The sequence below is a fragment of the Schistocerca piceifrons genome, chromosome 5 (assembly GCF_021461385.2).
Source record: "Schistocerca piceifrons isolate TAMUIC-IGC-003096 chromosome 5, iqSchPice1.1, whole genome shotgun sequence".
NCBI classification, from domain to species: domain Eukaryota; kingdom Metazoa; phylum Arthropoda; class Insecta; order Orthoptera; family Acrididae; genus Schistocerca; species Schistocerca piceifrons.
Window position 1 is genome coordinate 211,506,057 of NC_060142.1, and position 16,665 is coordinate 211,522,721.

General features: G+C 44.7%; 1 protein-coding gene across 5 annotated transcripts in view; it reads right to left on the reverse strand.

The window, feature by feature from the left end:
* Window positions 1–16,665, reverse strand: part of LOC124797809 (homeotic protein spalt-major-like) — a 545,966-nt gene that overhangs the window by 287,032 nt on the left and 242,269 nt on the right. For 4 of the 5 annotated variants that reach the window (XM_047260830.1, XM_047260832.1, XM_047260829.1 and 1 more), the window contains exon 2: window positions 10,118–10,270. The exons of the other annotated variant lie outside the window; for it this stretch is intronic. In XM_047260830.1, the coding sequence (XP_047116786.1) occupies window positions 10,118–10,270 (153 nt within the window). The remainder of the gene's footprint in view (window positions 1–10,117; window positions 10,271–16,665) is intronic. 5 annotated transcript variants of the gene reach the window in all.

A 16,665-nucleotide genomic window follows, 5' to 3' on the forward strand; every position in this document is an offset into this window, starting at 1 on the left:
CTGAACCCACCGATTCCATATTCTGCTAACAGTCATTGGATCTCGACCAACGCGAGCAGCAATGTCGCGATACGATAAACCACAATCGCGATAGGCTGCAATCCGACCTTTATCAAAGTCGGAAACGTGATGGTACGCATTTCTCCTCCTTACACGAGGCATCACAAACAATGTTTCACCAGGCAACGCCGGTCAATTGCTGTTTGTGTATGAGAAATCGGTTGGAAACTTTCCACATGTCAGCACGATGTAGGTGTCGCCACCGGCGCCAAGCTTGTGTGAATGCTCTGAAAAGCTAATCATTTGCATATCACAGCATCTTCTTCCTGTCGGTTAAATTTCGCGTCTGTAGCACGTCATCTTCGTGATGTAGCAATTTTAATGGCCAGTTGTGTAGTTCAAATGGCTCTGAGCACTATGGGACTTAACATCTGAGGTCATCAGTCCCCTAGAACTTAGAAGTACTTAAACCTAACTAACCTAAGGACATCACACACATCCATGCCCGAGGCAGGATTCGAACCTGCGACCGTAGCGGTCGCGCGGTTCCAGACTAAAGCGCCTAGAACCCCTCGGCCACACCGGCCGGCTTTTGGTAACCACGGAAATGAAAATTCTGTGAAGTATTAAAAGGGGAGACAGAGAAGTGAAAGCATTAGAAAAATGGTGTAAAGTGGGCTCCGTTAATGAGTGGTACATAAGAGAAAGCAAGAATGGAACCAACAAATAGACAGGACGGATGAACGAAAGACTGTAGAAAGCGTAAGAAATAAATCACCAGCTGGTAAAAGAAATATAGCTGCCCAAGGAAAAAGTGGAGCGTCAACATCAGGGTAGACGCATGGATACTGAAGGAAACAAGCTTTAACCTAGGAAGAAAGGAAGAAGAAGATAACTCTTGTTTCATTACTTATCGATCCACCCTCGCACGTGTAGGCGTTACCAGCTAATTGCGATTGAAGGCGACTGGACTGGCCGCCGCGCGTGACGCGGGATGACGAGCAGGAACGCCTGCTTGGGCAGGTCAATCGGCGACAAGTAGCCGCGGTTTCGCAGAGGTGTCGCTGGCCACAGCACCCGCCATAGTACCTACTGCCGGCCGCGGCAGGCGTGGGCGGCCGCCGTCATTAATTGATTATCGCGGCGGACGTTATTCCAATTGGGCTAATTGCTTTTTCGAAGCGGGTCGGGGAGGCTTGTCGCAGCTGGCACCCGGGCGTGCGCTACACGTCACGTCCATCAGGCTGACACGGGCCCGCTCATTTAGTCGGGCGCCGCGCAGGTTAACGCGAACGGCTCATTTCGCAACCTGTTCCGCTTTTTTATAACGGCGCTGCTCTTCTAATATCGTTAAAGGCGGGAGCGGCTGTCGATCGCCTAATTGCGCGGACCCGCCATTTACGACGCGGCAGGCGGGGCAGAGACGCATTAGTATCCGTTGCTCATCTGGGGTACACTCTCGAGTTAAGAAATTAATGCGGGCAGACGGGAGGCGCGGTAAGCACCAGTGGGGAAGAAAAATAGCTAATTATACGTAGTTAGCGTCCAGTGAGATTGCGGTTTACGTTAGCTTTGGAACGCAGGCATCACAGTTAGCTACTGCGGAGCTGTATGAAGTGAGCGATGTCCACTGTCAGAGTATACGCCAGGGAGACGCTTGGTAGCAAAACGCGTAATCCACTTCTACGTCTACAGCTGCAAGTGCACACAGCAAGCATGGTGCGGTATGTAGCGGGATGGTACTCAGTGAACAGCAATTAACCTCTCTCAAATCAATTCGCGGATGCTAGGAATCCGTTGCACCTGCTTCCGACAATGGTAAAATGAAATAGTCAACTGTGTATCTGCTCGTTTTCCTTAGCACTGTCTTTTGAGTACCTAAGGACCGCCGGCCGGAGTGGCCGTGCGGTTCTGGGCGCTACAGTCCGGAGCCGCGTGACCGCTACGGTGGCAGGTTCGAATCCTGCCTCGGGCATGGATGTGTGTGATGTCCTTAGGTTCGTTAGGTTTAAGTAGTTCTAAGTTCTAGGGGACTGATGACCACAGCAGTTAAGTCCCATAGTGCTCAGAGCCACCTAAGGACCGACTCCGTGACTGGAAGTATCCTCTGTTTTCATTACGAAAAAGGAAAAGTGCCTAGCAGTACATTTCATCACACCATGATCGAATTCGAGGGTTCAAAAAATGTTCAAATGTGTACAAAATCTTATGAGACTTAACTGCTAAGATCATCAGTCCCTAAGCTTACACACTACTTAACCTAAATTATCCTAAGGAAAAACACACACACCCATGCCCGAGGGAGGACACGAACCTCCGCAGGGACCAGCCGAAATTCGAGGTTTCTAGCCTCATAATGCGTCTTTGGTACATACTGGGTTTTTCACAATTCCTATTATATTCTTGTGGTGTTTGTACAGAGCATTAATCTACTAAGATCATCTCCGGAAATGTACTTTTTGGATGTAAAATAAGTCCAGTGAGCTCTGACCTGTGTGCTAGACACAACACATGACTTGAGCAATGTTTCGGGCGCTCATGGTCGAGTTCTCTCCAAAGTGACGAAGGACATCTTCTACAAAGTCAAGAGCGCGGCACGTCTGTGAAGTACCACAGTCAACCCTACTACTTGTGAATGTACCAGTTCATCGTGACGGCTAATGTAGTGAAAACGAAAATGATACATTATGTAATTACAACTGGAACTCAAAACTAATTTCCAGACATGGATCCTTATCGACACTTTTATTTACTAAGTCCCCTCTACAACCTCTACAATAGTGTAATACGAATTGTAAAACACCATGCATACATCGAATCGATACAACTTATTGACATCAAATGCTCTTCAATAACGTACAATGCCACTCGGCGCCTCACTTCGTCAGTGGTGCTGTGGGTCCTTGGTTCGACAGGGGGCCTAAAAGCCTTACGTGTGGATGACTCTGCAACAGGGAAAGTGCTATCGACGTTCCAAAATGCCACAGTTGTTAGATACTGCATACTTCAGGTATTATTGTCTCTACTATTAGGATAATAAAATAGTTTCCTTCTATCCGGAGCAGCTGGAACACTTCAAGTGTTAGGACTCGAAAGAAACCTCCGACTGTTTTCCTGGAAATTCAATGAACGACTAACATCTTCGACAGGGCCACATTCCTTGACACAAAGCTGAGACATTTGGGACTCAATGCAGGGCTTTCACGTAGAATCTGCCAATGAGGAATTGCACGCTACCAGTCCTCCTCCCATTCCCGCCAAAATGAAGAAACTTTTAGACCAGGCTTCAAACCGGCCACTTCCCGAGTCGAGTGCCATAGCACAATCGTACCTTACCGATCCCATCTACGGATGCTGATACGTACACAATCTAATCAAAAGGGTGCGGATATCATAATGGCGAAGGGTGGACACTTTCCTCCCCCCCCCCCCCCCCCCCTTCGCTACAGTCTGGAGTGATGGGCTGGAATGTTCCGTGCTCCCTAAGACGCCGATCAATTGCTTCGAACGTCTTCCTGTCGGGACACCTTCGTTCTGGAAATCTGTCTCGATACAAACGTACCGCGCCACGGGTATTGCCCCGTGCTAATCCATACATCAAATGGGCATCTACCAACTCCGCATTTGTAAACATTGCATGTTCGTGATGAACACTAACCTGTTGATGATACGTACTGATGTGCTTGATGCTAGTACTGTAGAGCAATGAGTCGCATGTCAACACAAGCACCGAAGTCAACATTACCTTCCTTCGATTGGGCCAACTGGCGGTGAATCGAGGAAGTACAGTACATACTGACGAAACTGAAATGAGCTCTAACATGGAAATTAAGCGTTTCCGGACACATGTCCACATAACATTTTTTCTTTATTTGTGTGTGAGGAATGTTTCCTGAAAGTTTGGCCATACCTTTTTGTAACACCCTATATATATATATATATATACACACACATACACACGTCCCTCGTCCCGTCGCTGTCCCAACGTGATACGCCCGGATTAATGTCCACTAATAGACGGCCATGTACTTTTGATCAAGTAGTGTAAGTATGTCATCGATATTAATCTATTGTCTGATTTCAACGTATGTGATCTACCGGCAAGCTTCTCTTTGGCAACTGTCTTTTGACAACCTGCAGAGCGTGTCTATTGGTTGGCGGCGAAGTAGCAGCGGCTAACGTTGTTCTCTCTTGGCGAAGCGCCAAGGTGCGGAAGGAACGGAACCGACGCGAGAGAGGGGTGAAGGCGGTAAAGAAGGCGGCGAGATGCTGATATAAAATTTGCAATCCCAGTGCTCGGCCGCAGTCTGCCTTATCTTCAGCTCGGGGAGAATCTAGGTGGTTCTGGCTGCGCTGCGGCGATGCGTAAGCGCTCGCCGGTGTATTAAGGCCCTAATGGCACCGGGGGCGGGCGCCTGATGAAGGTCGCATATTACCGCCGATATCCCCATTCCGGATTTACGGGAAACGATGATGATCACGAGATGAGGCAATCAGGAAAATGAAATAACTTCTGCGTCGACTCCTCGTGCTCACGAACCCGCAATAAACTCCAGAAGCGCTCTCCGCCCGAACAGTCTGCTCAAGTCAGCGGCACTCGAAAATGCTTCTACGGATGATACTGTTATACATGAGATTTACAGCGAAAGCATCAACAAGGAGCGAATTATTGTCATGAAATATTTTTTGTCCTGTAAGCAGTGACACCAGTGCAGAACTGTCGACGTATGGTAACATTTACAGAACAGTATTTGATGTTCCACGAGGAGATAGTCTATGAAACTTCTTCGTCCTAGGAGAATGAGCGATGTCCAGTTTTGTGAGAATGGAATGAAAAATCATTATTACAGCATCATAACGCAGTAGCCTAGAATTAGAAGGAAAAGATATTTCCCTCCTATTTTCTGTTCATGAGCCCTTCTGCGACTTTCTTGTTTTCTCTCATTATTATTATTATTATTATTTAGTTTGACCCTCTAAATGGCCTGTAGAACCACTGGTTGGCCTTGGTCTTGAGGTTCTTATCTTCCCAATGCTTCTTCACCCTGCTGTTTATAAAAAGTCTGTCTTCATCTAGGACCTATGTTTTCTTTAGTTTCTGTCTTCTTTCGGTTAGGTGTTTTGGCGTGAACTTACGAGAGTCACTCTTCCGTCTGGATGTCATCCGCTTAATTGCTAGCGGGTCAACAACGATTTCCTTGACACTCTAGCCATTGTACTTCAGGTCCCATTTATGATGTTGAAAATGTTTTCCCCTAATTGTGAGTACTCCATTCGTGCTACATATCTATAAAATTTCAGGCATCTTTTCCGTGCAAAGGAACAATTTTTTTCCCTCAGGGAATATAATTCTTCTGAAATTTTTCGCACCGACATACTTTCTTGCATCTTGGATCTGAAAATTTTCCGCAATATCTGTCATTCCATTAACTCGATGACACTGAGACCAGCGGTTAATGGTGATGTCTCAACTGTACTGAGTGTTTCTGAGAGAACGACTGTTTGGTAATAGCGTATTTTGACTTTGGTGGAAAGGGATTTCTTGTCATTAGTATTTCAAATGATTATGTAAACCGTATGCAGTTATTCTGCACAAGTTTTATTACTCACCTTGTCACTCTCAGTTTTCCCAATAACTTTGCCTAACTTGTAAGTACTTGAAATGCTGAAGCTGACCGAGTTGCCATATTTCGTAGTGAGGGATTTCATGGTTGGTTGTTTGGGGTCCATGTGGTGTCTCTTCTGTCGTTCTTATACTAACACACTTGCTTTGTACCCATTAAACAAGACTGACAGTTAACTGATTAGTTATACACACGAAAGACTTGACAATAGTGCTTCCACATTTGGCGAAGGCATATGGCAGTGTGCCGAAACGTAAAATATGGGCTTCTTGGAAAAACGAATGTCTCACATGGTCTAATTGCAAACATTCAGATATTGTTTGATAATTATGGGAGCAGTGCACAAATAGGAGATGAGAAGTCAAAAGGGGTTTAAAAAAAGAGAGATAGGTCATAGCATAGTTCCCTTTCATCAAAAGTCCTCATCACACCCATGGATATCATAACGAAATGGGGAAAGAAGACCTAAATGCTCTTGTACTTGCGGGTCACCTCTCCATTTTGAGTGAAACCAACGTGCATGTGCAGAGGAAGGTGATCAGTGGAAGATCTAATTCAAAGAGTCCGGGTTAGTTAAGAGCAAAAACAACAGAGGAAATGCGAACGCGTAGAACCCCCACTTCCTGTCACCCATTTTTAGAGGGTAAGAAGATTGAGAATGTTGACGTATCTAGGCAGAGTTCTGGCAAATGACGGGAGGGGCAATTGTTTAGTTCTGATAAAGGTACTCAAAGGATCGAAATTCTTCAGTCTAATACGATGACTTGTCTGGAATATGTGATCATGCGGGAAAGACTGAGTGCAAAGGGACTGAAGTGATTTGGTCATGTGAAACGGATGCAGCCTAACCGAATTCCCCATCAGTTCTTGGAAAGAAATCAGCCGGGACGAAGAGCAATTGTGCGTCCAAGAAAGAGCTGACACGTCCACCCCTCTACTGGACCAAATTAAAGACTCTTGAATGGAAACGAGAGAGATGGGATACTGTGGTGAGGGAGGAAGTATACCAAGACGGAAACAGGAGGAACAAATCGTTCGGAAACATACTACCCGGATAGCTCAGTGGACCGGCTGATGAGCATAATGATGGTGATGACAACGAATGAAGTCCCATGTCACAAAATGGCTCTGAGCACTATGCGACTTAACTTCTGAGGTCATCAGTCGCCTAGAACTTAGAACTAATTAAACCTAACTAATCTAAGGACATCACACACATCCATTCCCGAGGCAGGATTCGAACCTGCGACCGTAGCGGTCACGCGGTTCCAGACTGAAGCGCCTAGAACCGCACGGCCACACCGGCCGGCTCCCATGTCACAGGCTGAAAGAAGGAGAACCAGGTCAGCACACGTGACCCAGCTGCTGCTGAGTAAGATCGTTGGTGACGGTAATAAAAATATTAACAGGACGGTCGCCGAGGTAATTAAGTGTAATTATATAGCGGCTGCTCGGCGTGCAGCGGGCCGCTTTCACAGAAACACTCAGCGCGGGACTGCGCCGTATGCGTTCGACGAAAATCTGAGCAGTCAGCGGCTGTGACCGACTTACTTCAAATTTGAACTCACCCACTGCCAGCTCGCGCAAATTAGCCTGCAAGCTACACTGTCAGTACTAAATGTGGTTTCGAAGGTCAGAGTTGCGCATTTTGTTGAGTAAACAAGTAAGCACTGGTTCAGTGACGCAGGGAAGGGCGAAGGAAATGGTTTGGCCTTTGCTAAGGAACTACACCATCACTGAAGTGGACGCCGTTAGCAGACACCTCAAAAACCACCACTCATTATAGTCGGAAAGGGACCTTTAACTACGTACCGAGCGAAATGGTTCAGCGTTTAGCACGCTGGACTCTCAACGAAGTTCGGGTTCTCGCCTGGACATCGAGATATACCTACCCGTGATTTCTGTCTCTTAAGACTAATGCCAGGCTACGCAATAGCCGGTTTCCTGCCCCCTCCTTGTCCTGTCCAGCTCTCTCATTATCACGTCGTCGACAGTTCCTTGAAACCTAATCTTCCTCACTTCACCTGTTGTCTTGCATCCCGCTTCTCTCGAGTTTGAGTCCAACGACCTAACAAAAGCACTCTCTTATTCGGTTTGAAACGCAGAGACAAGACTTTTCTTCTTTGCTTCACCTACAATTAATTGGCACATTTTAAATTTCCTGACATTAAAATTGTGTGTTGGACGGGAACTCGAACAAGAATCATTGCTTTTTGCGTGAATCACCATAAGGTCCATATTACACTGTGGAAATATTTTGACAACTCTTTATAAAAGCTACGACAAGCCCTACTTTTATAATATGATAAAAGTACCCCAATACACAATGAAAAATATTATAAAACGTCTTTATAAAAAACGTTTGCAAAAGTGCTTTCCTATCTCCACAGACCCTACGGGTCACTTCTCGAAAAAAATCTCCCGCTCTTCTGTCTTATATACTTTCGCAAGAGTGTCAAACGTCTAACAATGTGGGTCAGAAGGAAAACTCCTGAATAACGGCAAGCTCGAACCGTTTTTCAGTTGAGAACCTGAACTATAAGTAGTACACAAAGACATTTTCGTCAGTGACTTTGCTTTTGAGCTTCGGATAGTGTATACGACCGTCTATGTACAAAGTTTGTCTCGCCTCTATTATGTTGTGAAAGGTATGTCTTAGGAACATATTTGTGGTATCGTCCAGGGACACAGATGCCACATCAAAATCGGCAATGCGAATCGGTACCACAGACATTAGCGAACGCTCGTTACAATCCACAACGATGTACGGGAGACCCTCCAGAAGACACCACCTTCCTCCCAGGAACAGCAGCGCCCCCACACTGAGGTCAATATAGTGTTGAGCATGCAGGAGGTCGACCCCAGTTCGAGACCTCAACTACAGGCAGTCCGGAACCGTGCGACTGCTACGGTCGCAGGTTCGAATCCTGCCTCGGGCATGGATGTGTGTGATGTCCTTAGGTTAGTTAGGTTTAAGTAGTTCTAAGTTCTAGGGGACTGATGACCACAGCAGTTGAGTCCCATAGTGCTCAGAGCCATTTGAACCATTTGAACTACAGGCAGTCAACATCATCGTATAGGATCAATGAATCATGAAAGTTTCAGGTGAACTTGTAGTGTTGTCAATGTTGAACACTGTGTACCTCAAGAGAACAGTTTGTTAATTAGTGCATCAAGTGAAGCTTTGTTAGCCCATGACAGTTGTAAATTACCCTTATAGCAAGGAAGTGTTTCAATGTTAAGTAAATCTTTTATTCATTCATGTAGTAAAGTGAACCAATATTTCATGCGTTCTACTTTAATGAGCCTTCTCCCAGAACAATGAAAGAATTTACAGTTGTAGCTGGACGAAAGTAGTTTCGCCTGTTCACAACAGTATTTCTTTAGTTAACGAGGGAATAATTCAAAAGCATATGAACTGCTTTTCTGTATCTTTGTTGGTCTCTGGGCAGAGATGCTACATGAGAAATTATGCGTCTTTGCGATAGTAATGTAGATTTCTATAAGTTGGAAAAGGGGCAATGATATTCGACTTGAGTAGTTACAAAACGCAGGTGCGTTGTAACAACTACAGTGCGTTCAATAATAACAGTAAGCTGTAGTCTCCCCAGATTATCAAAGCACTGAAACTGCGTTAAACCCATTTACAATAGCATGTAGGCACACTTAAGACCCGTTGCGAAGTTCTTCGAATGACAAAGTCATCTTTTTTGGAGCTATATCTGTGGTATCAATTACAAACTGCAACATGTTAATACTGAATTACGAAGATTAAAAATGGAGCATGTCAAACAAGGCGCTGTTGTATCGTAAAAAAGAAGTGAAATAGAGGCTTTTTGTGTTTACTTTTGTCATTTGTTAACAAATAGTATGACTTCCAATTGTGCCCTGCTTATTCTAGCAAAAGTGTCTTACGAAGGAGACATGCACTCACGAGTATAATTAAAAAGTAAATTCGCTTCAAATGATACTAAGTAACTAGAACTTGTGTCCTTTCTTGAAGGCAGAATGTAACGTGGAACGCTGAAGTTTGCTTCACTACATAGAATTGCGGTGTTTTAAATTACTGTTAAACAATAGACTTACTGGACGAGACGTAATTAAGAATAGCTAAATTGATTATGATCGGAAAGTATAACTAGTAGAAGAGAAGCATAATCACTCAACCGCAAACTGCTCGCTGAGGTATTTATTTTCTGGAAATTCTGCAATGGTGAGCTAATTCCCACTACTTTTTCTTGCATTAGAAAATGCAGAGGGATTTTTCCTTCTATTCCGTTGTCACTGTCCGATGCAACTAAACGAAAGACGAAAAAAAAAAAGAAAATATTTATCTGATGTTACGCGTAAGTACACTGTACTGCATCGAATGCTGACTACTCGAGAAGCTGAAATCAGGGTCCAAATAGGGTTGCAAATCATAAGTCAGATAGAGTCATACGCCACATTGGCAGCATTTAATTACTTCATAAGAATAAATGTTTTCTGCTTACGTGCAGCGGCGAAGGTCAGCCTCGTAGTCTTTGGCGATGCGACGCATTGCAGATGACGCTGGGGTTGTAAGTCTCTTTTTTCGTGATTTCGAGAGCGAATACTGAACTGGTAACAGGCCACTTCAGAACACGGCGAAGCTTGCTCCGACTTACCTGAAACAAGCAAAGAGGACGTTATTTTTTATATATTTACTTACAATGGTAAATTATAATTGTTATTTCTTAACAAACTGTGTGTAATCTTCGGACGTCTGACGGGCAGTAACGAGAGAAACCAACAGATAACACAGATGACAGCTTTAAAAGGACGAGTGGAGGAACTGCCGACCATATTTAACGAAGAATCAGAACTATCGCTTATCTAGATTTTCTGTTTTAGCCGTACCAGACGCGAACACAGACTATTGTCTTCAGTGGGGATTTACTCTTCGTACTAACAAGGGGAGGCTGTGACGTTCGGATCACGGATGTACTTCAGATTTTGTACTTTAAACTTAGTAGTCCATTAGGACAACATAATGTGCAACTAGTAAGGCGTACCACTCAGGCGTTTCGGAAGAAATCGCAAGAGAATTTTTGAGGGTAATCGGGTGAGATACCGAGAAATGGCTTTGCACCTGGACGCTTCGGTCTGCAGAGACAGATGTCTAGGACGAGCGACAGGTTTGCAAAACCCAAGTCAAACACCGATAAATAAAGGCTTAAAAAACTTTATTCAATAACAGAATTAGTTACAATGCGTTGGGATATGAGGATAACGTACGATTAATGGTCGGATGTGGCTTCGACGCTGCAAGACGCAGGATGATATTTTTCTACAGACACGGAAAACATTAATTAAAACGGCATCTACTATAACGAATGAATGCAGTGTTCCCACATGCACAAGAAATCGTCAGAGTTTCTAAGGAAAAACAAAGCTCTTTGACAGTTTGAAAACTTTCTCTTTCTTCTGACAGTGTGGGTAGAAACAGTGCGTTAACGCAACATTTTCGTAAATGGAGGTGACAGAAATTGGCGATGTACGATTGAGTGTATTTTAGTAGCGTCTTCACGAGAAGTGATTTCTCGTTAGTTGTCAGTCGAAAATGAACAAGTCAGTTGGCATTTGATAAAGTTTTTAACTTGCCTGTATAAATAAAAGTCGCTTAAATTTTGATGTAATAAGAAAAATTAGTAAACAATGAAATAACATTGGAAACCCAAAAAAAGTTTATGTAAATACACATCTTTTCATCATATTACCTTTCAAATGTAATATGTACGAAATAATATGACTGGTGTTGAAAAAAATGTAAGTTAAAAAGCCCAACTCGTTATCTGGGTCGCAACGCACCGGACACCGTTGACGCGTAAAACTTCTCTGGCCTTAACTACCTGCACATCATGTTGTCCTAACGTACTACTTAAAGTGTACAAAGTTTAAAGTAAATCCATGATCCGAACATCGTGGCCACCCCTTGCAATAAATTTCGTCACGTCTCATGCTTCGATAAACAACTTCAATCTGCCTGTACACGAGTCTTAAATTCGATATATCTCCTACATACATTGCTGGACTAGCTTCAGTGAGAGAAAGGATGCACTGCGCGTCTAGGCGCGAGATTTAATTCCGTGCAATTTTAGAATATCAGCTTTTTTGCAGCGTGCACCTTGCGGCACAGTAAACAAAAGAAATATGGGCTGCGCATAATCCGTTACCTGTCACGTATTTTCTCCCAAGAGTAGACACCAGGGGTTGATGATTTGAGCAGAGTCATTAAAGGTGCTCCAATTGCTTATTGCGTCGTTGGCCGTCCCCTCCCCCCAACCCTGCTCCTCCCATATTTTTTGACAAGCAGTTTCAATTTTTTGCGTCTTAGTTGACAGAAGTAACACCATTAACGAATATATCCAAGCTTAATTAATTATACACACGAAAAGCTGTGCTGCATTAAGAATTGATGCTTTGTAGGATTTACTAATGTGCCAGTAAATCAAATACATCTATATTATCCACTAAAAAGACAATATTCTGAGTTTTAATGAACTGCGCTAGTACGACTATGAATGATTAAGGGGCGTGGCGGATAAGCACGAATCTGCTTGGTTTTGCTCTAAGTTTTAGTAAGAGGGATGGGTAGGAGAGTGACGGCTAACAATCGAACGCCACGCGACAATCGCTTAAAGTCTGGTGTTGGTATAACAATAGTCAGTGCATCTATGAAGAGGAATTGCTGTGAATAGAGTTTGAGGCAAATTACCAATAGCCGGTCGGGGTGGCCGAGCGGTTCTAGGCGCTACAGTCTGGAACCGCACGACCGCTACGGTGGCAGCTTCGGGTCCTGCCTCGGGGATGTATGTGTGTGATGTCCTTAGGTTAGTTAGGTTTAAGTAGTTCTCAGTTCTAGGGGACTGATGACCTCAGAAGTTAAGTCCCACAGTGCTCAGAGCCATTTTGAAATTACCAATATTGCCTTTTCTTAACAAACAAAGGAATGATGCTAAGTAAAAATTCATTGGAAAATGTATCCCAGTTTACTCATTTTTGCCACTAGAATGTGGTATCAACCAAGTCAAGCAGAATTTAATTTGAAAAATATTCAGTTTGAAACAGTTTCCATGGTTCGTTAAGACACAACAGATAATAATCATGCACACAGCGATGAAAAATTTGCGTATTAATTACAAATAATTTTTTTTTTACTTTCTACTCGCAAAATTTGTTTAGTCCAGGCTTAAACTGGCACGCTGTAAGAGTTTTAAGTCTGGTCTGAGGCATCAACAATGATCCAAAATATGGTTTTAGGGCCTAATTTATTCAGTGTTTTTCAAGTGGATCTGCCGTTTTGACCCCATTATGATCTATACTCGATCAATTGAGTCCTTGTCCCCAGTAACTTAGTGCAGGTGGCGCCCAAGGTGTTTTACCAAATGGAAGCCTCCGAGACTGTCCGCCCCGGCGGGAAATGTCGAAACCTGAGGGAGCCTCTGGCGCTCTGCTGCTCTCATTTTGGTGTGAGGTCGAAAATACGTCGTATGGTAGCGCAGTGAGCGCGACGGCCACGGCGTGAGCACGGGGAGTCGGGTAACGGTACAGCGCAGCAGCGCGCGTGGCGCCAGGCGTCCCCCGACCGCTGGCCACTGGCTGTCTCCTCCGCTGGCAGCGCGCTGCTTTCCCACGTCACGCCGCGGCCAGCGAGAAATACGGGCCCCGCGACGAACTTGTGACGTCACACTAGCCGGCTTGTCCGCCACGCTTCGTGAACGCTCGGCTCCGTGCAAGGGCCACGGAGTTCAAATGGCTCTGAGCACTATGGGACTTAACATCTGAGGTCATCAGTCCCCTAGAACTTAGAACTACTTAAACCTAACTAACCTAAGGACGTCACACACATCCATGCCCGAGGCAGGATTCGAACCTGCGACCGCAGCGGTCGCGCGGTTCCAGACTGAAGCGCCCAGAACCGCTCGGCCACTTCGGCCGGCCAAGGGCCACGGGGAATCAATATGAAATTGAAAAGACACCCACTAATGGTCTTAACTTTGTCGTGTGCTATCGAGAGCTTGCATGCATTTAAACGCGCAGTCAAGAATTAAACTCGTCTCCCCGCAGTGCAGACACTAGTAAAGCCGTCGGCACACGGACCGAGCTGTCGAACGTTAACGTTAAGCGTGCCAAGTTCAACGTGCTGCTGAGCGCTCAGGAACGATGCGACTTGTGCATACGGTACGTTGACCCTAACGTCGTATACGCGATCGCAACGCACTCCAGCGGCAGTTGAGAGATGTTTCTAGTTCGTAAATCACACTGGGCCAGCGTAAAATTCCCACGTTAGCTCTATTAAAACTCACATTTCCTCCATCGTCCACGAAAACGAAAGTACTATGTCCAATCAATAAGGACACAGGCTTGTAAAACTTCCATTACAAACAGTGCGGTGCAAATTTGGAATACTTCTCCGCATAAGAATAATAAATAATGTTTATTATTTTATCATTCCCACATTTTAGTAAAACCCCAAGGTCAGTCTTACTTGATCACTGTTCCTACCCAGTAGCAGAATCCTTGCAACATGTGAATTACGAAGCGTAAATGAAAAAGGAGCAAAATAGCTTTATACAAGTAGCGCAAGCTGTCTAGTAGATTAAGCCAATCGAACAGTCACCCCTCAAAAAAAGGTGAACTTATATTTACATAACATCAAATATTATAGTGTATACTTACATTAAACTAATAATAAAGTATCAGAACCTAATAAAAACGCGAATGTTAGGAAAAAAACCTGGAAGTGTCTAGACGCGAACTACCGCCCCGACAGTCAACTCATTACAAGTCGGTGAATCTATTTATTACGCTAAACCAATAACAATCTCTCTGTATGACTGATAGTTTCTTACTCCATGCTGGAAACCGTAATCGTAGATAATTACTAATTGAGATTTAATTTTAACAAATTGTACCAAGAACAATGCGTTTTGAGTGGATCTTTAGTGTGCCGGTGCCTTCAAGTAGTCTACTCTCATAATACGCAAGTTACAATAATTCTTTTGCCACGAATATGATGCTTCTCATTATTTTATTGGAACGGATCACACAGTTAACAACGGGTTTTGCAGTGATTCTCAATTTGCTGGTGCTCAGAAACGGCATATATACATATAGGCTTGAAATGAATGCCAATATGGTTGCCTCACAACTCTGTACTGAAGAGAGACGGCGTGAGTGTGACGTAGGAGGCGTTGTGCCATCTCATTGGTCAACGCTCAGACGCACGCTCAGAATATCTGACATGCAAGATGTTGTTCTGCACGTTCGGAAAGACTCCCGAACGTGCTATTCCACGCCATGACGTCAGAAACTCGGCACGCTCAACGCTCAACGTTCGGATGCAGGGTCCGTGTGCCGACGGCTTAAGACCTGCAGTGTCACCTGCTGTGACGTATGCGCCACGGGCTGAATTTCTCGCGGGCCTCGGAGAAGCGGAGTGGTCGACCATCGCGACACCTATTTTCGTAGTGACACCAGCCCACCAGCGGTTAATTTACGCGTTTTCCTCGCGGAATGAAATTTATACGCCCGCCAGACAACTACCGTTCATATATAAGGTGGTAAATGGTTCAAATGGCTCTGAGCACTATGGGACTTAACATCTGTGGTCATCAGTCCCCTAGAACTTAGAACTACTTAAACCTAACTAACCTAAGGACATCACACACACCCATGCCCGAGGCAGGATTCGAACCTGCGACCGTAGCAGTCGTGCGGTCCCGGACTGAGCGCCTGAACCGCTAGACCATCGCGGCCGGCTAAGGTGGTAAATTCGACGTCGTTATTTTAATGTGGCGCGAGAGACGGAATGAATGGCTCTTCTGCTTAGCGTCACTCGGCCTGTGTTCACTGAAGAGGTGGATAGTCCTCCCTGAAGCGCGATGCTTCGTTTGTGGTCTACGATAACCACAAATGCTAATCTACTTGCATCTCGTTGCTAGTCAGTTACAGATGAACCGCATCGACAGCCGAGCTAAGTAAACTCACGTGTATTGAAATTTCCTGGCAGATTAAACTGTATGTCGGACTGAGAATCGAACCTGGGACCTTCGCCTTTCTCGGCCAAGTGCTCTACGGACTGACTATCCTAGCACCTCATAGGTTTACTTTCGCCACAACCTCATCTCCTTTCATCCTCGAGTGATAGTCTCACAAAGTATGCAAGTGGACGTCTGTGAAGTTTGGATGGTAGGGAACGAACTACTGGCGGAATTAAATCAGTGAGGATTGGTCCTGATTCGAGTTTAGATAGGGTTCGGTTAGCTGCCTGGCACAGGGTTTTAGTCTTCCAAGAAATCACACAATCAGCGCACACACTGCTGCAGAGAGAAAATTGATTGTCAGGACTCGGGGGTGCCGGTCGGGGTGGCCGAGCGGTTCTAGACGCTACAGTCTGGAACCGCGCGACCGCGCTACGGTCGCAGGTTCGAATTCTGCCTCGGGAATGGATGTGTGTGGTGTCCTTAGGTTAGTTAGGTTTAAGTAGTTCTACGTTCTAGGGGACTGATGACCTCAGATGTTGAGACCTATAGTACTCAGAGCCATTAGCCAACTCGGGGGTAGGTGGTTCCAATAACAGTCGTGGAAAAAGTTTCGTGGCCAGTACTTACTCAGTAAGAAGTCCCCAATAACCAGACATTGCGCTTGTATACCTTGTTAAAATGTAAGCAAAATGGAACAGTACTGACCGGAAAAATGTTGAAATAGAAACAATACCGCTGTTTATTCTAAGGATTTTGAGGGAAGTTAGAAGATCCCTCCTAAGAACACACAACTGGGAACAAACCTTGCTGCTTTCCCAGGTTACTATTATTTTACATGAAGCAATCTGGAATCTAAGTGGAAAGAATCTAAAGTGCTATAATTCCCAGTCTGCCTCCTTGGATTCAGGGTGACTTTTCGATACATACAGCAAAATCGTCTGTAAAAAAGTACACAAAATTGTCTTTCGTTTTATTCTTTGGTCAACCGTTCAACTTTCAGCAACTTTTAAGGGTGCTGGTGTCTAGTAAACATG